The sequence below is a fragment of the Gymnoscopelus braueri genome, assembly GCF_963280865.1.
Source record: "Gymnoscopelus braueri genome assembly, chromosome: 13".
Lineage (NCBI taxonomy): Eukaryota > Metazoa > Chordata > Actinopteri > Myctophiformes > Myctophidae > Gymnoscopelus > Gymnoscopelus braueri.
In genome coordinates this window covers 34,017,561-34,041,438 of record NC_137615.1, presented here as the reverse complement: position 1 = coordinate 34,041,438, position 23,878 = coordinate 34,017,561, and the positions used below count along the sequence as shown (strand labels likewise).

The 23,878-nt window shown below is 41.6% G+C and overlaps 1 protein-coding gene across 1 annotated transcript in view; it reads left to right on the top strand.

Moving 5' to 3' along the window:
• Positions 1 to 1,268: 1,268 nt before the first annotated feature.
• The window catches only part of sgsm3 (small G protein signaling modulator 3), a 26,604-nt gene continuing 3,994 nt past the window's right edge, over positions 1,269 to 23,878 (top strand). Inside the window, exons 1-19 of the mRNA XM_080446878.1 lie at positions 1,269 to 1,417; positions 8,009 to 8,099; positions 9,011 to 9,096; positions 10,204 to 10,267; positions 11,302 to 11,513; positions 11,697 to 11,804; positions 13,308 to 13,451; positions 13,654 to 13,849; positions 14,481 to 14,626; positions 16,354 to 16,587; positions 17,294 to 17,476; positions 19,668 to 19,826; positions 19,964 to 20,018; positions 20,310 to 20,359; positions 20,565 to 20,717; positions 21,812 to 21,882; positions 22,192 to 22,240; positions 22,439 to 22,524; positions 23,404 to 23,526. Of these exons, the coding sequence (XP_080303004.1) occupies positions 8,093 to 8,099; positions 9,011 to 9,096; positions 10,204 to 10,267; positions 11,302 to 11,513; positions 11,697 to 11,804; positions 13,308 to 13,451; positions 13,654 to 13,849; positions 14,481 to 14,626; positions 16,354 to 16,587; positions 17,294 to 17,476; positions 19,668 to 19,826; positions 19,964 to 20,018; positions 20,310 to 20,359; positions 20,565 to 20,717; positions 21,812 to 21,882; positions 22,192 to 22,240; positions 22,439 to 22,524; positions 23,404 to 23,526 (2,126 nt within the window). The 5' untranslated portion in view covers positions 1,269 to 1,417; positions 8,009 to 8,092. The remainder of the gene's footprint in view (positions 1,418 to 8,008; positions 8,100 to 9,010; positions 9,097 to 10,203; positions 10,268 to 11,301; positions 11,514 to 11,696; positions 11,805 to 13,307; positions 13,452 to 13,653; positions 13,850 to 14,480; positions 14,627 to 16,353; positions 16,588 to 17,293; positions 17,477 to 19,667; positions 19,827 to 19,963; positions 20,019 to 20,309; positions 20,360 to 20,564; positions 20,718 to 21,811; positions 21,883 to 22,191; positions 22,241 to 22,438; positions 22,525 to 23,403; positions 23,527 to 23,878) is intronic.

Genomic DNA, 23,878 nt, shown 5'->3' with positions numbered 1-23,878 from the left:
CTATACCCGCATATCTGTATAAATACCTCGAAAAAGTTAGTGACACCCACAGCCACGAAACTAGAGGGAGCGTAAACAACAATCTGGTACCACCCACCCATAAAACAAACATGGGCAAATTCTCCTTCTATAGCACAGCTACCAAGGAATGGAATAGTCTAACCCCATCCCTCAAAAAATGCAGTTCGCTGGGCTCATTCAAAACAGCCCTAAAAACTCATCTTTCTGGAGGCCGAAAGAGGAGCTAGTACCAGTTTCCCTGTAGACAGACGACCCCCCCCCTCCTCTTTTTTGTACATATTTTGTATTTCCTCATGCTTTTTTTGTATATAATTTTTATTTTTCCATGCTCCCCCCCCCTTTTTTTGTACATATATTTTTTAATTTTTTCATGCTTTTTTTTTGTACATAGTGGTATTTTTTCTGTATTATCTGTATTTTCAAGTTGATTTTTGAACTGTTTGGTTGCTACTATATATGTCTATGAAATTAATTCAAGGACCCCAACGGAAACAAGTCCGCAAGGACTTTTTTGGCCGGACCTTTTAGACAAAAGCAATATAAATGTAACTGTGTTGTTTTACATTCTTTTGCCTAATAAAAATTTCAATCAATCAATCAATCAATAGAAAAAGAAGCCTAAAGTCCCGTATAATAAGCGGACATGGCAACACTGATGCCATCGTAATGCCCACGTCATTCGTCTGCTCCTCTGCGGAAGGATATTTGGCTGGAAACGTAGTTCCGGGATCTGGACAAAGATCTTCCTTGGATCTGGAACTACTTCCCCTGGGCAGGAAAACACTACGGGGGCGCAAGGATACGACAGAGCTACACGTCGCTAGCAGGTGCATGACGCAAAACAGAGCGTGAACCAGCGTTGCCATGTCAGCTTATTATAAGCCACTTTGTGCTTGTTTTTCTGTACAGTTGCTTCTTGCTTGTCAAAATTGGTATAGTTGCGGGTTGTAGGTTTTCGGCCTGTTTCTAAAGTGTAGTTGCTTATTTAGGCTGGCTTCCAATTGTTTTAATTATTAATAAACCAGTAGTTCTCAAATAATTTCATGAAAAAGTTGTGTGCCAAGGAGAATTTGTGTTGTAAGAATGTCTTCAAATGTTTTTTCCAAATATTCCACATTTCTATTGTAAGAGGTTTTGAAACTATCTGATCTGCATCGTGACCATAGATCGCGACCTATGATCTCGACGGGTTCTGAGCTTGTAGATCGGACCTGGTTGCTTATTTCTCTCACAAAACCTGGCAACAGTGGACAAAGCTACACGTCGCTAGCAGCAGGTGCGTGACGCAAATCAGAGAGAGAGACGGGGAAGATGCGATAGGAAACTGTAATTTACCTTTATTTATCGGTAAAGAAGCCAAAAATACCACATCTCGTTAAGATACAATGATGACACGGTGAGTATTGCTAGCATCATGCTATCGCACTAATATGCATTCAATATTCAATGCAGGGTTGCTAGCAGATGTTAGCATCTGTGGCTAACAGCTGATTTTTTTGTTGTCAACAATACTGTGATGATATCGATGCTTTACTTATTATATATATTATTATATACTATTAATATTATATTATTATACTATTATCATTATATTAATATCAATACTAATAATATAAACTATTAATAAACTATACTATACTTTGTAATTAATTAAAACAAACAACGTGGATGAATTGTAACAGGCATGCATTAAATAGTTCTCTTTTTCTAGTCGCATCATAATTATGCCAGAAAATGTCATCATTCACATACATAATTGGGGCTTCCCTGCCATGACACTTACGTGTCATTACATCTTATAGGCTTCACAGTAAGTAACTACTTCAGGTTGTCAAAGGGGCCCATCATCCATCTCACATATACTAAGTGTCATAAAGTGAACTGTGTGTGTGTGTGTGTGTGTGTGTGTGTGTGTGTGTGTGTGTGTTGGGGGGGTAAATATCCCCTTATTTTCTTTAGCTTAAAAGTTTGGGAACCATGGTTCCGAAACCATGGTGCCCTAGAGCACTGAGTGCTCTAGGGCAAATGTTTGCAAGCCATTATACCACACCCTGTATGCTCCCAGGTGCCAAAGCTTAATCACCTGTTCCTGCTTCCATAAGTTGGAACTTTAGAGCAGCTTACAGATGCCAACCTGTTGTTGCATAGTACAGACTATGCAGCGTAATGCTGACTGAAAGCCAAATGTAGGCAGTTTTAAGTAATTGGAAAAGCTTTGCCTTGCAGTTCCACACATTTAATTTTTGGGAAGCTGTGGCATTAACGGTGTTACCCAATATTTTCTTATTTGCTGGCATTCTTCTCTTCACCGCAGTAGCACATGTCTCTGTGTGAATTACTCTGTGTGTAAAAGTGATTGTGGCGCGTGTGTGTGTGAGAGAGAGACTCAGTCAAAGTGTTCTATTGATCATTATTCAGGGAAAGGCCCTCAGTTCTGCATGGCAGAGTTTTCTCTGATATGTGGCTGCACAAGAGGAAAACATGAGTCATCGTTGACGTCACAGTGAGGGCCATCTGAATGAACAGCTGGCATGGGATTGGTTTGGGAGCAAACACATTAGTGGTTTGTTTATGAATACAGACACCCTGGAGAATCTTGACACCATAACACTCTTCCCATTTTATCATAAATAGTGACTGAGTGTTTTTTTTGGTATCTGAAGGAAATGTCACACAGATAAACGTCCACACTCCCTGCCTACACACTGGGATGTCTTGAGCTTTGTTTAATGGCAGTAGGGTGTTGGCCAGCATGTGCAAACATGGGTCACCCGAGTCTCACCTGAGCAATGGACCAAACCCTCTTTTGTGGTCATGCAACAAGGAGGTGGGCACTTTTCCTTATCGTAAACACACGGTCTGCCACAAAGTCAACAGGCGGTGTTTGATTCGTGGATTTGTGACACAGTGGCCCCATTTAGAGCTGTTTCATCTTACTATATATCCCTATTGTTTGTTGTAGATTAATGTGAATTATATTTGCTCTTTGCTTTAAAATACGGTATGTCAATTTCTCTGGTATACACACATTGATATCAGTTTCTCCTTCCCCCTACTATGTCGGACTGCTGTAAGTAAGTCTTGGCGAGCCCTGAGGTCCATAGGGCAGGAGCCTATCTCCTGTGTCCTTAGCGTGAGGTTGCTTGATGTACAAGTACACCCCCTGGACATGATGCTAGTATGTCACAGGGACTTACCCCAATCCAACCCTTGATGCTGACCAAGTGCCATGCAGGCATTGGGTCCCAGTTTTAGATTATTTTGTATGACCCGGCCGGGGATCCCCAACCTCCCAGTCTCAGGGTGGACACTCTAACCACAAGGCCACTGAACTGGTCAGACTGCTGTGCTTGCTTTTAAAGATGGTTGTCTTGCTTTTAAAGATGCTTGTCTTGCTTTTAAAGATGCTTGTCTATCTGTAGTATGTGTAGCGTAACTGTATAACTGTGTTTGTGGTTTGAGGATAATCCTGGCTGTCCTCTTGGTGCCCATGCTCTTGCCTAGACTTGTCCTCATGTGGGAATTTGTTTTGGAGAAAGTACTTCTGGGTGAAGAGCTGTCTTCACCACGTCTTTTGGACAACAGCGCAGCCAATGGCAGCAGTGTTGTCCAGACAGAATGTCAAGATAATTTGTTGGATCAGGGTTCAGGAGGTTTTCTGTCATCTTGACTTCCTTGGCAGCTGATTACGCTGTTGGCTGATTATGCCTCAGAATCCCCGCTCACCTCACCGGCTTCACTTAGGGCAGAGCTGTGAGCCGGCTGGAAGTCCTCCAAGCCTCAAATTGATTTCCCATCTCTCTTCAAAGTCCCAAATTCCTCTTCAGAGATGCCGCAAGCCTGCTGCTGGAATGAATCACTCCTAGGCGAGGCTGTCCGCCTGCTGGCGAGCTGCTTTGGCATGCTAAGATTATAATGCCATTGTGGCTGCCTGTGTATGTTTGTGTGTGTGTTATTTATCAGTCAGTGCACAGCATGCCCTGCTAACATGTCCCCTGTTGCTGTATTGTGAGCTTTTCTTGACAAAGCTGCACTCCTGCTGTTGTATTCTGTTGAGGGGAGGGGGAGTCAGGTGGTCTGAGAATCCTTTTGCTGTGACATTGTTGCCATGGAGATCGAAATGAATGAATGAGTTTATTGGATGATTTAAAGCTAACGTATATAACACTGCACTGCAGCCAATGCATACATTAAGAATCGCAGTGAGGAAGTAAGGCTGGAAATACAATAAAGCCCAAGGGCTTATTTCGATTGTGGGTCCTCTAGTCTGTAACCACAAGATAAACACAAAACAATAACAAGACGGCAAGCAAAGACAATACACATAGTAGTTATGTCAGTTTTGTCATGTTGCACACAACATGCTTTCTTGGTCATAGACCATTTCTAACTTAATTGAATAATGCTACATGCTATGTCTTTAAGGCCGCTTTAACATACTCTGTTACAACACTCAATTTAATATCTTTGGGCAGTTTATTCCACTGCTGTACCAGAGATGTTTTTGTCTATTAGGCTATTTAATCAAAAGCATATGAAGTCTGTAGAGCTTTGCGTGCCTCTTATTAGTGCAATAATTAAGTATATATATTCATATTTGTAACATTTGTAAGTGAGCAGCATCTTACGTTATTTTTCTACCACCAACCAGTTTTTAAAATGTACAGCACCAAGATGTATACATTGGATGGAAATTTAAAACACAGTTTCGGTCAAGCTGGATGTACAACTCGACTTGCTGGGCAACATGTTCTTGACTGATACCAATATGGCAAAAAAAAGTAAAGAAGAAGTAACAATCAGCCCAATACAATAAATCAGCTGGCCAATGTGTCAGTCAGACTTTCCGTATACAGTTTTTCAACTCTGCATGCCACTGATAAATCACCCAGAATGATGTGCTGCCAAAATAAAAATGTATTTTAGTTCTAACTATGTTTCTTCTACTGGTGTCTCATCAACAGAGCTATGTTAAATGTGAGTGATTTCATCAGTGGACAATTTTGGGTAATAGTGACTGGCCACTATTCAGCAGACTAGTGATTTTGTGTGTGTCCCTCCCAGCCTAAGTTTGCACAAATACTCAAGTCATGCATCCAAAGCAGTGCACCTTATGCAACATACTGTCTCACTTGAGATTCACAAATGGCATAATACCAGCCACCGTTGCCAGGGGACAGCTCGAGCTAGACCTTTTATCGTCATAGTAATAACAGAAGACGATTCGTTCAGGAGGCTTGTAAATGGCTATGTACGTTTTATGAGACTGCAGAGACAGCATTGAGTGTGTTAGTACGTCATTATCCCCCTCACCACTGCAAATCAATCATCCGGTGGTGACCGACTGAACTGTAGGGCTCCATGGTCATTTTGGCCACAGAAATAATGGTGACTAAAATGCTTGCTAGTACACAAGACTATTTCAGGCAAGCTGTAATATAAATAATATATTATTGTCTAACTCTATGAGCACTAACCTGTATTTAGTGTTACATCACCACAGGGCCATTTGGCAGCAACGTAGCAGGTCTTTGCACTGTATTGTTGCATGTACTCTATATGGAATGGCATGCACCAACATGAGAATAAAACATAAGCTTAAGGTTGTAAGTTATTTGTGTCCACTCCTTTCTTTAATACATTTGTTAGTAGTGTGTGTGTGTGTGGGGGCGGACTTTATATTTTAGAAATGTAGACCTGTGTGTGTGCTTATAGCTGACAACATAGGCAATTCAAAAGTGACATTTCATGTCCTTGGCCACCATGAATTCAAGTAGCGACTAGCCAGCTCACTTGATTTTTCCAAATCTGGAAATGTTTATTTCTGCTCTAAACCATTGACCATAAGCGTATCTATTCAACAAAATTGTATGCAGTCAAATTATTTTATATTTGTCACTGGGATAACGAATGGTGGTGGTTTTGTGAATTGTACCTGCACATTGAGCATCATTGACCTGACCAGTGACCACCCTGTTCACATTTCAGCCCTGATAAGAAAATGTTCTGGACCTCAAGTCTAGTTTTGTTAGCAAAGGAAGCTAGCTTGTCTGAATTTTCACCCCTCGTATCATGCACTTTGTTGACCCTCCAGTCAGTGCATAACGTGTAGCCTACAGTGTTCCATGTATCTGCATGTCCATTGTCCTTTACTGTATATTCACACTCGGTGACGCATGTGTCTGTGTCCCTTTTCCCACTGCCTTCTCTCTTCATTACTATGCATGTATCATCATGTTGCCCTGGCAGACACCTTGTAAATGCATTGCTGGCATGTAAAGTAGGATCACTTCTCAGATTTCTCTGAGATTTCCCCAAAGCGACTGGCTTGGACAACATTTAAAGATGAGGAGTACACACTCTATGATGGATGTAATTAAAGCTGCACGATGTAATTTTCCTCTTCTACCCCGGATTTGAACCCGGTTTCCTGCTCACGTGTTGACATTTTGTACTTTTGAGCCAATAGAGCCTGCCTGCTTGCTCAGGGGATACGTTGAATCTTGACCTTCAGGTCAAAATTCATGTCACATCCTGTGTCTAGGTGACCGTGAGTCAGACATGACCTTTGACACAATCTAAATGTCTTAATAGAAGACAAAATAGGAGACAAAATACAACCACCCCAATTGTATAAGTTATATTGTATTAACATACTCTACCATACAGATTGGACAAAACTACATTTTATTCATTAAAAAAGATTACATACTAGTGCCACTTTAAACTCTAAAACAAACCAACTCACGCTGAAGCTGTGGTAAACAGGTTTATTTCTGTGTTGGGAAGTGGCCTAGATGTAAACTTTTTGATTAGATAAACATCCATGAGTGTGTTTGTCCAACCTCTAAGTCTAAGACTACCCAAGAATTGTTGCCCTAAGTTCTTTCCTCAACAAGGAACCTGTTATTCACTTCCACTCGTCAGGCAAGACACCGAATGTGCTTCCTGCCAATTGAATACTGGTGAGAAGTACTACTAGCTTTAATTACACAGTCTGAAGTGAGCCTTTTCAAAAGGCTTAGGCTGTTAGTAAATTCAAGGGATCTTTGGAGGTGTTCTGCAATTGGAAAAATACACAGATCAGGATGGAGTTTTGGGTTTTAAGCTTCTGTCACTCATTGCATATTACTATGGGTAATATATTTGGACTTTCCCCACAAATGTCCCCATGCTACTTCCGTGAGCCGTGTCATGAGTTAAGCCTGGAAGAGCCAAGACAAAGAATTGGTTTGTTGTATACTGTATGTGAAACAATGTAAAAATAGGCCTAAAGGCATACTAACTCCTTTATTAGTTTAGCCTAGATCTGTGATCTAATCAGGGAAACTGAACAAACAAGAAAATGGGGCATTCAGTAGAAATAAGAATGCAGCCTAATGAAACTGAAAGAAATTTGTTTTCCAGAATAATACTTTCCTCCTTAGTTCCTATCTGTTTACTCGTCTAATTAAATTATTCTGTTTACTCGTCAATTACATTTTTCTGTTACAAGTCTAATTAAAATTTTCTTTCTAGTGATGTTAGTTTCTATTTTATAAGACATTTAAAAAATGCAATTTTGATATACATTCAGAGACGCGCACGCAAACGTGCAGCAACGTTAAGTGAAGCAGACTCCCCTCATTATCTGTACAGTTATTTCTCTGTCTTTGTGTGTTTCCTCTTGTCCCGAGTTCAACTCTGTAGGGAACATAGCTACCATGTCTTATCTCCAGAAACGCAGTTCTAGTGGAGTGTTGGTCTTTTGTTTACTTTTGTGTTTTCAATTTATTTTCGGGGTATTCCATCATTGGGTGAGGGATACTTATATTTGCTGAATGGATGCATGTTATCAAAACATGCAATCAACCCGTCGAGCAGGAAAGAAAGTCTTTCAATGTGTCAACTTGGACATCGTCAACCTAGCTAGGTTATGCCAGTAGCTGTCAAACCAGCACTCATCTGTGTATTTCCCTCTCGTCCACTCTTTTCTGTCTCTATACAGAGCGGCTCCTATCTGTTGACCTCCTTACTCCAGGGCGGCCACACTCTCTCTGTACAGCCGCCGTTCCCTCTGCCTCCCAACAGCATGTCAGGTAAGAGTCTAGCCGAGCCGTCTATTACAATAAGAGGGTCAGTCTGTGTGCTGTGAGTTAATCTCACAAACACAAACCGTTGGACAAATTTCTTGTGCACACTGCCAGTTGGCCATAGAAGTAGAAGTCAATCGAACTAGAAAGAATGCAAGTAAGCACAACTCTGTCACAAATAATCAACTTTTTACAGAGTGCATGTCTCCGAAGAGTTCGATATCAGCAAAAGAATGCCAGCATTCACGGAAGTGTCCTTCAGGTGCTTTTATTCAGATAAGGCACGACAGGTAAAAAACAAACGCGTTTCAGCCGAAGCCTTCCTCAGAGCGATAAACATGATGATTATCACGCTGAGGAAGGCTTTGGCGTTTGCAGGCTTTGGCCCAAACGCATTTGTGGTTTCCCCTGCCTTTATATGAATAAAAGTACCTGAATGCACACTAACGTGAGTGCTGGCATTCTGTTGCTGACTGTTTTTCTTTACCAGTTTTATACTTATTGAAATATTTAACTTAAAATGTGTAATGGATGTCAATTGAGCGCTGATTAGGCTGAAACCGCGGCCAAATCTGGAGTCATGGCCTATCTGATGACTGATGTCACAGGCTGGAGTTTCAAATTGGAGCCACGCCATTCCCATGTGGATCCCGAGATCCACATGATAAGTTTTTCTCCAATTGTTCCTAGTAAATCAGAAGTAAAAATGGTTGTATGCTTAATTTCTAGCACAGTCATCAGCTCTCTTTCGCCTCTTCTACCTTTACAACTGCTTTGCTCTGTGAAAATCCACCTTTTATTAAGAGAATTTGCAAACAATATGACATACGGTATGACCTCTCTGTGTGTGTGTGTGTGTGTGTATCACTTCTGTGTATACGGTACCTCTCAAGTCTCATTGGCTTTTGCTCCTCCAGGTAGCTACACTCCGGCCCCTGGGGGCCCCTTCTCAGCCCTCACCCCCAGCATGTGGCCCCAGGACATCTTGGCCAAGTACCACCAGGTGAGGCTGGGATTTCTTTTGTGTTGTGCTTGGTGTGGCCGTTCACACCAAGCATTATAACTATATCATTCACCATTGTTGTTATTGTTGTGGTGTGGACTCTGCCATACACTTGAGTTAAAATGATTTTATTTTATTTATTTATTAAATGTTTTGATTATATCTTTATAGTTATAGTGCATGGTGTGGGTGGGCCATTACACACTAATCTACACGATTTAACTTTAATTGTCTCCGCCAGCCCGAAGGCGTGGCCAAGACTACGTTTTGGTCCCTGTCTATCCGTCCGTCTGTGTACAGCTAATCTCCAGCTCCGTTGGAACCGGTCAGCGTGAAACTGTGCGTGCACACTCTCTGGAGGCCAGAGCAGAACCTCTGCCCCACATTTTTCACATTGGCCTATTACAGCGCCACCAGGAGGCTGTTTATTTTTTTTTATAAATGATATTACTTTGATATATAATAGGTTTTGTCCAAACATCACGCGAATCGGTACACATTATGTCTATAGTCATGTGATCAAGACGGATCTGTCCGATTCTTCATATTATTCCATCCTGATTGGCTAAGATTAACTTCTACTATCTGGCCTGGCAGAGACCTGTGCTCCTAGGAGCACATTTTTCTAGTTTTATTTTATTTACACGCTAATCAACTGCTGCATTTGAGTGACTTCCTCAGGCTCCAGCCAAATGGTCTTTTTTGTGTGTGCTATTTTATGTGTTGCAACTGAAGGTTTTCCTGTCTACTTTGTGCAATAATTCTTACCTAGAAGTCAAAAGGCCATGATAAGATGGAATTATGTAACCGATTCTCATCCCTCACTGCTGTGGACAATCGGTTTTGATGCTTTGGCTTTAAACTGCCATTTCTGCTTTATGTTGTTTATACGGTACATGACTAAACATCACAACATTTCATAGTTTCTCCCTGAGCTTTGCTACAGTATGTCTTCAGTTGTCACAGTATGATTTAGATCTTGTGCATGGTAACTGGTGGCTCTCAAGAGCTGCCATGGATATTTTCAGCAGGGCTTTTCTCATGCAACATCGCAGTATTTGGCCAGATAGGACTTTTTGAAAGTGGTATATATTTTTTGTGCTACAGAAGGATCCCGAGGAGGAACCACAATTCCATTATGACGAATTTGGCTTCAAAATGGACATTGAAGGTAAAGCACACACAAAAACACAATGCTTTCACTCAATTTCCCGCCATGGCTAATATTATCTTTCACGTTATGGGGTACATCAACACGGTACCTTTTGGCATGTGTGAATAATGTGTTACATGCGACCCGGAGTCCCATGGCTGAGATTCAATTGAGCCATTTCTCAAGATGACTCTTGCTGATAGACATCTTCTGTGTTCAACAAGGGCAGCGATGATACACTACCTACCGCCTGTTCGCAGTGTGACAGTGATTTAGAGCAGTGATTCTCAACCTGTGAGGATAATATAATATTCATATAAAAAAAACAGTGTAAAAAAATTTCATAGCATTTTTTCTTTAAAACCTTGACACATGTGTTTTCATTGTGATAACGATAAATAGGAACATAAAGTATACTACTTTGGTTCCATTGATCCAAGCTGGAACGCAATCGATGATTTATCATTAAAATAAACATGCTCTGAAAATGCACCCATCTGACCACTTAAGTTAAGTGGTCAGATGCGTGGGCCGCAAACACTTTCAAGGTTTTCAAGTGGGCTCTGATCCAGAAATGGTTGAGAACCACCGATTTAGAGAGTTGATTTTATAAGCTTGGGTAATTGTCTGACAGCTGATCAGTGGCTTTTATATGTGCTATTTAAGATTTATGACGACATACGTAAATACAGCTTTTTACTGTATACTCAACTGTTTATCTTATTCACTCAGGCAAGATGATCCTTTTGCCAATCTTTTGCTAACACGAAATCTTTGATTTGTCATTGCTTAAAAATTCCGCCTTTCCACATCCATCAGTTTCAAAGCTTAGCTCAGCTGGGTACATTTATGGTGTCATGTCGAGACAGCAAAAATATGTTTATCTCCTTTGTGGGTCTCTTGAGTGATTATACTCTATGGTTACCCTCCGCCCCCCACACACATACATGTATATCTTACTTACTTAGGTTATGTCAGTATATGCTTGAAATCGTATATAAAAAATACATACACATTATACTGAATGTTTCTCCTTTCCATGTGCGTGTCAGATGGTGATGTGCATAGGGGATGGCTGGGCGCCGATGGATCGCCGCAGCGCGAGGACCCCCAGCAGCGTCTGCGCTGGCAGGCCCACCTGGAGTTCACCCACAACCACGCAGTGGGCGACCTCACCTGGGAGCTCATCGCCCCTGTCCTGCCACGCTCTGACCGCCTGCGCTCGCTGGTGCTCGGTGGCATACCGCACAGCATGAGGCCGCAGGTGGGTTCATTCAGACACAGCAGGATAAGAGCTGCTTGCTTAGTAGGGCAAGGCCCTTTTGTATTTTGACACAGAGAACGCAGACTCATTTTTTAACATCTCTGGATTGACCTGTCCTCACCACCATATGAAACTGTTTAACTTTTACATCTTTGCTTGGACCCCAATTGTTCTCCCTGCTAGTTATGGATGCGACTGTCTGGGGCTCTGCAGAAGAAAAGAACCTCTGAGATTTCTTACAGAGAGATCATCAAGAACAGCTCCAACGATGACACCACAACAGCCAAACAGGTCTCACTCACACACAAACTCACACGCTGACTTTGACATTCGTGGTTGCAGTACCAATCGGAGACTTCGCTGTTGCACTTGGGATTGTGGGTAGTGTAGTACGTCTTCATGACTTAAAACTTGGTTGATCTCATACAGACTTGTGGCTTCTAAGTTGTATATACCATGATTTCACAATCTCTTAGGTAAGTGTACATTGGATGGTTACAACATTATGCCTAATAATCCTCTTAAACAGAATATGAAAGGGATTTTCACTTCAGGCAACTCACTGTTGAGCTCTATTGCAATTTATCTACATAAGGAACTTATGTGTTGGAAGGAATTTTTATCAGGGCTAACATTAATTAGTGGTATTCATTAGGCCGATAGGAGCTGATTTGCCAGACCTCCAAATTTACAAGGTCACCTTGACGTTTGCGAGGCTCTATGAGCCACATGGATTCCATAATCCTCAATCCACAGTTAACTACTTAAACCCTCTACTTTTGGTAAAAACAGACCTGAGTTGCAACTGTACTTGGACAGCTTTTTTCTCTCTACACCAAATGTCTTCACCAAACATAGACTATCTACAAGCTTGCCTTGTACATCGGCTAGTTTTGGCTAATGTTCCCCCAGAATATGAATGCTGGGGTCCAAGCGGTTAAATGTCGGCTGCAGCCTAAGCCCAGTAATAATATCTAGTCAATAATTTCCTCACACAAAGAGAGGTAGATGGTAGTAATGAAACAAAAATGTCTGCTGGAAAGAGATAAAGAGCTAACCTGCACATATCATATTAGTAATACAAGCCCAAATCTCTTTAAGCCACAATTAATTGAAATGGCATTGGAAACACTCTGGAAATTAAATCTGCAATATCAAGGAGCTGACATTAAGGCATAGGCACGCAATATTGCTAGAGCAGTCAAATAGTAAAAAAAACCTAAACGATTAATAGTGAAAACATATTTTATATTTTGTTTAAAATGGCAAATCATTATTGACCAAAGCAACGCGTGCTTTGATACATTTCTGTGACTCCTGTCTGTCTAAACAAGTCAAAACACATTCCATATAACGGCCTAACAAATCAACACTGGCCAAACAAAACACCATTAGCATTATAGAGTTTCGACAGGAGGACAACTATAACTTATTGCAGAATGTAAGTGACGTTTGGACATGTGGTCAACCTGGGTTACACCATGTTTCTGATTGGCTTCCCACTTCAATCAGCAATCAGCTGGAAGCACCCTCTTATGGATATAACGGTATTGACCCGATTTGACATTACATTGTCATGTGTCATTTTTGAATCTATGCAAAACACAAAAACAACTGAGCTCAGTAGACGGCCCCAGTGATTATTAGGAGTTCTCCTTTTTTCGTATTCTTCCTCTGTTTCTTTCTGTGTATTATATCTCTCCCTTTCCTATAGTTGGTGCCTGCAGTTTTCAACTATCTGATGTTGTTTTTGTTGGTTTGTTCTTTCCCTCTCTATCGTCGTTCCCTCCTCAGATAGAGAAGGACCTGTTGCGGACAATGCCGTCCAATGCATGTTTCTGCAGCATGACCAGTGTGGGCGTGCCCAGGTTGAGGCGGGTTCTCAGAGGCCTGGCGTGGCTCTATCCAGACATAGGCTACTGTCAGGGCACTGGCATGGTGAGGACTGACCACACACAATCTTAATGGGCCTTGTCACGTATTTTCAAACGGCATCCTATCATTCTGTTGTGCAGAGAACACAACATAGTACCCAGTGCATGCTCTGTTTCTAGGCGATGCAAAAAATATGTATTTTGAATACATACTGTAAATCTGTTTTATATCGCTCAGTTTATACCTCTCTCTCTCTGTCTGTCAGGTGGTGTCATGCCTGCTGCTCTTCCTCGAGGAGGAGGATGTGATGTGGATGATGTGCGCGCTGATCGAAGACCTCCTGCCCCCCGCCTACTTCTCGTCCACCCTGCTGGGCGTGCAGACAGACCAGAGGGTCCTGCGGCAGCTCATTGTGCAGTACCTGCCCGCCCTTGACCGCCTCCTGCAGGAGCACGACATTGGTAAGGGGTGGGGTGTTGAGCAGTCAGAAGGAAGTAAGGAAGCTCATCTCACAATACCGGTCTGTCCCCAGCCACAGTCCTGCAGGAATATCATGTTTTATTTTATTAAAATGTTGGCAGTTTTGTGCTTTTACACATACAGGACAGGGTAATAATGTTAAAGTTTAGGATTGAGTTTAAGATTTTAAGTAAGGGGCAGCCAATGATGGGAGTAGACATTGGCTTCATCTTGGCAGGGCACACACCAGAAGCTCTGTTACACACACCAGGGCTCCTAACGTGTGTGTTATATTAGATGATAAGTGTCTTGGTTTAGGCCATTATTATCCAATCAAGTTCCACTGAGGGGGGGATTGGTGTAATCACCTGTTTAGCGTGTTTGCCTGGAGTTAAAAGCCTACATATGCTCAACCCCCGGTACATGATTGGGATACCACTGGTTAAACCTTTAGATGTGTATTGGGGACTGATTACTGGCATACAGACCGACCGCAGAGAGATGAGCTTGAGGTGAAATGAGGGTAAAGGATATTTACTCAGCCTGGCTTTTCAGGAGATCACAGCTTGCTATATTCCACTCACGTCTCCCTACTTAACTCTCTCTCTCTCTCTCTCTCATATGCTTCCACAGAACTGTCACTGATCACCCTGCATTGGTTCCTGACATCATTTGCCAGTGTGGTGGACATCCGTCTGCTGTTAAGGATCTGGGACCTGCTGTTCTACCAGGGCTCCCTGGTGCTCTTCCAGGTCACGCTGGGCATGCTCAAGATCAAGGTGTGCTAACACCGCCACACACTTCCTCGATTGTTGACAGGCCATAACCCAACAGTCCAGAGGCTCTGATTACTGTCTGGAAAACTAATAATAATAATATGGACCCCACTCAAATGTTTTTTTGTCACTTTACATTTGCACACAAATGTGTCCTCTTACCCATTAGGACTAGTGAGTGCTATGGGGACAGCTCCCGTTTCTCAGATTGCCTCTCTACCCATTCAGCTATGACCGCCTTTCTACCCATTCCACTATGGCCGCCCTCCACAACAAGCTTGTAGCCCTTAACAGGTCAACTGGACTGTGAAATAAAACAAAAGTCCTTGAAGTGCACTACAAATCCTACATTAACCACTAAGCTCTCAACTAGCAGACAGGAAACTGCTGTGTTCGCTCGCTGTCACTCTGCTTGATCATCAATTTACAGCTTCCATTATGTACTGTTCTCTATTTACTCCCACAAAATCCTTACAGGATAGTATTACCGGGGGACCTCGGGTAATATCATTTTCACCGTCGATCAATGTCATTTGATTGTTACCTCTGTTTTTCAGCAAACTGCCACATCCCCTATGCATTTTAACCCATTGATACCTGGAACGCATCTGTGTCACTTTGGATGTCTTTGGCTATTCAAAAATAGCAGATATACAAGCTCATAGCGCGGCACGAGTGCCGCGCTATGAGCTTGTATATCTGCTATTTTTGAAAAATCTTTTCCAAAAACGTATGATTTTGTTTTTTTTTAAAGAATCGCCTCAGGTCTCAATGGGTTAATACCATGCAGATCTTCAGTCTGTAATTAGAAATAATTTGTGTGAAAAAGCCCTGAATCATTTTGAGGTGTAAAGATAATAGATTTATGTCGTTCGGAGAGAGAGAGAGAGAGAACAAGAAATAAAGGTTTGTGGTTTTCACACTCAAAGCAGTTACTGGCAAAATAATTAAATAGGGCTATGGTCCCTTTGGGGGTCCCCGGACCCCACTTGGAGAACCAGTGCTTTGGCTTGCACTAATTGGTCTGCTCTTGGGTTATCAAGTCAAATATACCTAGAAGTAATAAGAAAAAATAAATATGACCGGTAACCATGCTGTCACTGTGTTTCCCGCTCTGCATCTTTGTGCACCTGTTTTTGCTCATTCTTTCACGTTGGACCTCACTGCTACAAATGTAAACTCTGCATTTAACATTTAATTGTTGTTTTCGCAAGAATACAGTAATACAGTTTGGAACTGCTCACGAGTAGATGAAACAGCCTAGGATATTTCCCTAGAGAGGCTACAAAGCTTTATAATAATACTATATAACATTATTTCAACATGTATACAATATAACATAATGACCGTCTATGAATATATAAGTAATGACCCTCCCTAGGCCTGTCTTATTACATAATCATCGAATCGCAATTATTTTAGATAATCGCAATTATTTTTGCATAATCGTTTCCATGTTGAAAATGTTTCAAATATAAAAAGAATTATAAAATTATTAAATGTCAATAATTTCTTAGTATATTTTTAAGTTATTTGTCATATTTGCCCTGAGCAATTTTTTATTAGGAAGCCTAAAAGGCAAATTGATAATTTTTTTTCTTCACATGTTCCAATGTTCAACGCCAAACACACAATTAAAACGTTAATCTTAATTATTTGTGTGACAATTAATCGTCAACTTAAATTAGTAATTGTGACAGTCCTAACCCTCCCCCCCTGCCTCCACTCAGGAGGAAGAGCTGGTAGCATCAGAGAACTCGGCGTCCATCTTCAACACGCTGTCGGACCTGCCCAGCCAGCTGAGAGACGGGCCTGCGGTGCTGGGCGAGGCCATGAGGCTTGCGGGGTCGCTGTCCCAGGAAACCCTGGAGGCTCACCGCCACAAGCACCAGGCCTACATCCTCAACGAGCAGGCGCAGCTCGGCAACGGAAACAACGGGACCATCAACACCAACCTCAACAAGGTCAGCCACTGTTGTCAACAGGAACTATTCTCGTTGCAACGCATTGTGAGCTTAACCCAATAAGACCTGAGGCCGATTCTAAAAAAGAATTCTAGTTTATTGAAGAAAATATAAAATGTAAAAAATGCATCCAAATATTTTGTTCCATGGACCCCCAGAAGCAAAGATTGGAGTTACAAATGTTCGCTTAAAAAAATATAGATTCAAAGATTTGCACACGTTTTCACGATTTTTCAAAAATAGATCTACAAGCTCATAGCCACGCTATAAGCTTGTATATCCGCTATTTTTTAATGTCCAAAGAAATCTAAAATGACACAGTTGCGTTTCCGGATTGAGTGGATTAAAGTCAAGATCTGCTATTTCTGCTGTGAAGAGATTTGGTGTAGAAGGAAGAGCAGACCAAGTAAAGAGCCAACTCAGGTCCGTTTCACCAAGTTATGTGGTTAAAATATGCATACTGTACATGCATGTAGATGGTCATTTTGTCCTTAAAGTCCAGCCATCATTTTCTCTTATTTCCTCATTATAAAAAAATCTTCTTTGTGTTCTTGTTCAAGGACATATTCTATATTCCAGGTTGCCATTGTGCATAATGTTTTGTAAATGCATTTGCCCTGGGGGTAGAAAAAGTAAGCATAAAAGAACCACACATGACAAATTATTTATGAAACGTTTTCGATGAAAACATGCGTCACGTACACAGGTGGTCCGGAGACAGTCCCTGCGAAGGAAGTCCACCCTCAGCTCCCTGCTGTGGGGCGAAGACGAGGCCGAGGCCCTCAAGTCCAAGAACATCAAACAGACGGAGCTGGTGGCCGCCCTCCGGGAGGCCATCGGAAGCACCGCCGAGCACTTCAACTGCCTGGACCCACGCCACTGCAACACTGTGAGTCCATGGCCGCACGGCGCAAGCTTCTTAACCATTTAAGCCCTATATACTGTAATAATTCAACAAAAAGGCATTACATCACAATGTGCTGTGAGCTTTAAGATCTGCTATTTTCATTCATATTTAGTTTTTTGTTTATTTTTTTTGCCCAAAATGGGGACATCCACGTTAATTTATTATTTTTTTGGTATTTATTGTGGTATTATCAAACATATCAGACAGTATGCACTTCCCAAATGAGAGTGCATCTATTTAATTCAGTGTGACCAAAAGCAGGGATAAAACGTATTGCCACCAGCGATAAAAACTGACTGCGGGGGGTATCAAAAGCAGATGTTGCCTCTGTATTGCCTCTGCACTGCTCACACACACCATCATTCAGCTGCCGAGCAGATAGCTGAGTTACATCTACAGCCCTACAGGCTTCTTTTTTTTTACGGCTTGGAGTTTATGCTCCGTCTCCTAGGAGTTGGAAGCAATCAGTGAGTCATTCTAATGCGGCAGAGTGCAAGGTGGAATGGAGTTGACTATATATAATGGCACGATCGAGCCCCACACAGCCTCCCTCAGCTGTTTGTTACAGTATATGTATGAATTCATTAGAGTGCGTCGATCCTGCAGTTTAGCCGCTCTGATGTATGTGTAGTTAACCCCCTGTGTGATCATGGGTTTATGACTAGAACCTTCGCCGGTTTGAATCCCTGGACCAGTTGGGAAAGGCCTTATGTACAGTAAGGCATTATAAACCCCACATATTAGCCCCAGTGGAACTGCTCACTGGCCAGCTGTAGAAGATCACTGTGGTCAGAATGGATATCTCCCATGTTTAAATGTGTGTGTATAAGTGAGAGGTGTACAGCAGGGTAATAATTAATTACTATAGATTTTTAACACCATTCAATCTTCATGCAACTTTTCTTTGTAAATAAAATGTTATTTTGACCAGTCTGTATCCCTGAATCCCAGGACATGACAAGTTACAGATTGCAGCTCTAAACAAGCTATACCATTTTAAATCTAGAATATCTAGCCTTATTATCTAATATAGCCATAATTCCCATCATATAGATTCAGAGAAAGAGTTAGTTGGCTTGCTACAGTAGCTAACCTGGATCTTTAGCTAGAGATAATAAAATCTAAATAAATCTATCTAATCTAAAATAATCTGTCTATCTAATCTAACTAAATCTATTCTATACATTATAAATCACACTTTCCTCTAACGTCACTGTCACTTGGGTTATCATTTACCAAATAGTTGGTCTCGCAATATATGCTAGTTTCAGTCTGTTAACACATTCGGTGCATAAGTATATACATTATATTATGTATGTATATTCATAATATACTCACCCAGTGCCAGCGATTTTCGTGTTTTATAACCTTTTCAACCAGTCACAGAATTGTTATATCCATTATAATTGTTTGTCTGGCTGTGTTTATAAACACACACGACAGATCGACCTGCACTCAAAGAGTTACGTTTTTTCTCTCCGTCTCCATTCTCTTTCTCTGCCCCTCCCAAACACGCTGCAAACGTCATATCCGGTGGCTGTAGTCGTATTTCCGCTCCCCTTCCGCAGGCCATCTTAGCTTAGCTTATGATCGGGTTTCAGATCGTTGGTAAACACAACGACGATAACTGTTCGTCGTCCAGAGTAAAGAAAATATAACCGGAGCTCTCCGTTCGTTTTTTATACCGTGTGAAAAACCCTGTTTTGCCCTATTTTGCCTAACAAAAATAAAATAATTCAAGCTAAAACCGAAAACCGGAAACGGAACCTGCTATTTGTGCATCCGGGTGAGTGGAAAGTGAAGTGACGCAATTTACAGAAAACAGTGCGATCGTTTATTAAACCACAAAAAGACCACTTCACGTATATCTACGTTTTATTTTACGGTTGGCACTCAACGCCACTTTTTGCAAAACCATAGATTTAGGGTTTTGGCACCCAATGTGTTAAGAATATTGGTCTAGTGGCTTCAACCTTAGTTAGACTTTCTATTCTGTTACATTTATTAGCTTTTCCTAATTATTTTTTTGTTTTGTCAAGCGACTTTGAGTACTCAGAAAAGTGCTATCTAAATTGTATGTATTATTATTATTATTATTATTATTATTATTATTGCATTGTCCATTCAGTCTTTATTAATGATCAATGGACTTTGGACTCTCTCTCTGTCACAGGGTCCTGTGACTCCTGACTACTCCATGGAGAGCCACCAGCGGGACCACGAGAACTTCCTGGTGGTGTCACGTAACCGACGGCGACGGGCCAAGGCCCTGCTGGACTTTGAACGTCATGACGACGACGAGCTGGGCTTCAGGAAGAATGACATCATCACCGTGAGTGACAACTCATTCAAAAGGGACTAGCGTTGACACGCGCACACACACACACACACACACACACACACACACACACACACACACACCCTCCTTTAACTCAAAATCTTAAATCTCTTTGTTGTGTTCCATTTCAGCTCATCTCACAGAAGGATGAACACTGCTGGGTGGGAGAGCTCAATGGCCTTAGAGGTAACAATTGTCCCAATGAACACACACATAAAACACACATGCCACTATACCAGTGGTTCTCAAACCTTTTATTTTATTTGAGGGACCCCATAACTCTGAGAGTGTACAAACCGGTCCATTTTGTTCCATTTGTACACTCTCAGAGTTACAGATCTGTAAGGGTCCATTTGGAACTACCTCAAGGATCCCAGAGGGTCCCTGAACTGACTTTGAGTACTGATATAAATTCACACAGCTCATTGTGTGTGTGTGTGTGTGTGTGTGTGTGTGTCTCTTCTTGTGTGACCACAGGTTGGTTTCCAGCCAAGTTTGTGGAGATCCTTGATGAAAGGAGCAAAGAGGTATGTGATATTTTTGGACAGTGCTTGAAGTGGGTGGGGGGGAGAATAAAGCACAGGAACGTTCAATCTTGGCAGTTTGGCCCATGTGTTGATGAAGCCCTGGGTATTGTATTTGATGATTGATTGGAACCAAATGGAAGCTTACAGGTCTGTATCTCCGGCGTCCATTTAGTTACAATTATTGATTGGTCCACTTTGTTTCCAGTACTCGTTGGCAGGTGATGACTCTGTGACGGAGGCAGTTAATGACCTGGCCAGAGGAACCCTTTGTCCTGCCCTCAAGGCCATCTTCCTGCACGGCCTCAAGAAGCCATCCATCCTGGGGGGGCCCTGCCACCCCTGGCTCTTCATAGAGGAGGTAAGACAAATGGATGGCCCCCATTCCACAAGGGCAGGTTCTAGCTCACTGTTTCGCATGTTTGGGTCGCAGACCAATTTTTATGGGTCGCGAGTAAATATTGTTTTCATTTCCTAGATTTAGTTTTATTATTTTTCAAAATAATTTCATAAATAAATACCAAAAATCTTAAGAAATCCCATGAATTCGAAAACAAATATTTAAGAAGTAGTGAAAATAGCTGCTATTTTCACTAGTTTGGGTCCAGGACAAACGTCAACTTTCTGTTTTGGGTCTTGAGCTAAAGAGTTTGGAAACCACTGTTCTAGCTTGTATGGCACCCTGGGCGAAGAACCTGGTCAATACAATCACAGAAAACCTTTAGGATGGCACCTCAATGAAAGTTTAAGCAAATCATTAAAGGTAGGGTAAGTGATATTTTTTGGGTTTAAACTAAAAGTTTTGTATTTGTTTTGTTTATGTTAAAGATCTATATTCAGAATTCAGATAGTAATCATTGCTACAGGGGTCTCTCAGTCTCTCCACCTCTTTAATAAACAACATACATTTCAAGTGGGTTGCCAATTTCAGCATGCAATCAGGAGTTCTCTATCTTGATTAAATTGGTATCCTGGGCTGAAAATGCATTTTCTGTTTACTAGAGCTGGAGAGACACACTCAATGATTACTATCAGAATATAGAGCTATTTAACACTTATTTTAACTAAAAGAAAACTACTTACTCTACCTTTTAATGTGCTAATTGGGTTATAATCATTTTGCTGCAAGCTACACACATTATCATGATGCAACTGTGTGAAAATATATTCAATGTTAGCTAGTTGTCACCCTACTGCATGTGTAATAGCATAGCGAGCAACATTATGCTAACAAACATAAGTGTTATACTATCCCATTTCATTACATACCGGTACATAATATTATACTCATCAATCAGCACCCTAGAAATGTATGTCCCATGCACAAGGCTACCATATGGAAGATGAGTGGCATTGTTAACACATGTTAGTAACATTGTACTCCTTCCAATAAAGAAGAATCATTTAGGTTCTCCTCTCAGTCAACGTGCGTTGTGCTTTCTGGTCTTCTCTCAGGCGGCCAGCAGGGAGGTGGAGAAAGACTTCAACTCTGTGTACTCCAGACTGGTGCTGTGTAAAACCTACAGGTAACCTCACACCCGCTCTGACTCGCATACACTCAATCTGGTTTTACACTTGGTTGCACGCCTTGTCGCCCTCAAAAAATAACAGATCTACAAGCTCATAACGCATCACGCTGCGACGCGTTGTGAGCTTGTAGATTGGCTACTTTAAGCACGCAATGACACCCATCCTCTGCTAAGTTTAACTCAGGCTTCAGGCAAATACTCACTCATCATTAAATGATGAGTGACAGGAACACAGGAGAGCAGAACATTTGTTTCTGCTCTCCGTGTCCCTGTCATAGTGAATGATTCCATCTGTTTTTTCTGCAGGTTGGATGAAGATGGGAAGGTGCTGACACCAGAGGAGTTACTCTACAGAGTGAGTATTGGTAAAAGCTTAGATTACTTAATCTGTCAACTCAATATGAGTTGTATTGTAAAGTCCACAGTAAAGCAAAAAATAAGTTATATGGACATGCTGACTGAGCTTTTATCCAAGTCTGGGACACAAGGCCCATCAAAGTAGTAGTGTGTTGTCAGTAGCCTGTGATTGAGCGCCCTCTGTCTGCCCTTTCAGGCGGTGCAGTCGGTGAATATGAGTCACGACACGGCTCACGCCCAGATGGACGTCAAGTTCCGCTCACTCATCTGTGTGGGCCTCAAGTGAGTTCACCCCCCCCCCCTACACACACACACACACACACACACACACGTACATTTGAATGCTGTTATTTGAATCTTCCAAGTAAATTATTCAGCATAACATTCAAATGCAAAGGTCCAACATACATTACAAACTGGTACAAAGCGTTTATGCTTTTCCACACAGCCTGGCCACATACTGTATAGACCTGTTTCACAGCAGACATTTAAACACAGCTTAAGGTAATAAACATTAATTTTGTGTGCTGTGCTTCAGTTAGGTGTTTTACTGTATGCCAGCTGTACTGTTAAAAATGACATCTGGCACCCACAAACCGCTACATGAAACAGACTCAAGGCTAATCATAATGTTATTACCTTCAGCTGTGTTTACTCGTCAAAATGTCAGCCATGAAAAAGAGTTTGTTAGGGCAGAGATTTAACAGAAACAGGATTTTTTGGGTGAGAGTGGGAAATCTCAAGTGTTTACAAATCGCAGAGGTTTGCAGGAACTATCTAGAACCAAAACACATTCTGTTCTTAACCCTTTAAGACCGGGAACGCATCTCTGTCATGTTCAGATTTCTTTGGCTATAAAAAACATAGCAGATATACAAGCTCATAGCGTGGCACCGAGTGCCGTGCTATGAGCTTGTAGATCTGCAATTTTTGAATAGCCAAAGAAATCTTAAAATGACACGGATGCGTTGAAACAACAAGTGATCCATACGCCGTTTGTTAATGTGGAAAATGTGCACTGAAGAAACCCCCCCCCACCACCACCCATGGAACTCATTTGCTTAGAAACGAGGCAAACATGCAAATGTACCCAAAGCACACTGTTCTCTCCCTCTGCTTACTCGTGCACCTCAACCCCATCCCCCAATGTGACCCCACCAGCGAGCAGGTGCTTCACCTGTGGCTGGAGGTGCTGTGCTCCAGCATGGCGGCCGTGGAGAAGTGGTATCACCCGTGGTCCTTCCTCCGCAGCCCAGGCTGGGTGCAGATCAAGTGTGAGCTCAGGTAAAAAAGAAAAAACACGCATGCACATATATAAGCTGCTGTTTTATAATTTTTATATATTTAAAATAAACTATAGGGTCACTGAAGAAGAAGGAAATTTAAATTACCAACCTTTCACCTTTGATCATTTTTTACCATAGATAAACCATACCAAAATCACAGTGAAAGTAATGCAAGTAATGCATCAATATGTACATTTTTAATTAACTAAGAGTGTAATGTAGTCGTAGACTGAGGTGTGCTCCAGCCCAATGTTACAGGTTTGAATCAGGCTGAATGAGATTTGTTTGCTTATCATTCCCCAACGTCTAGCTTAGTCATATTCCATCAGTTACAGCAGATAAACGGTTAA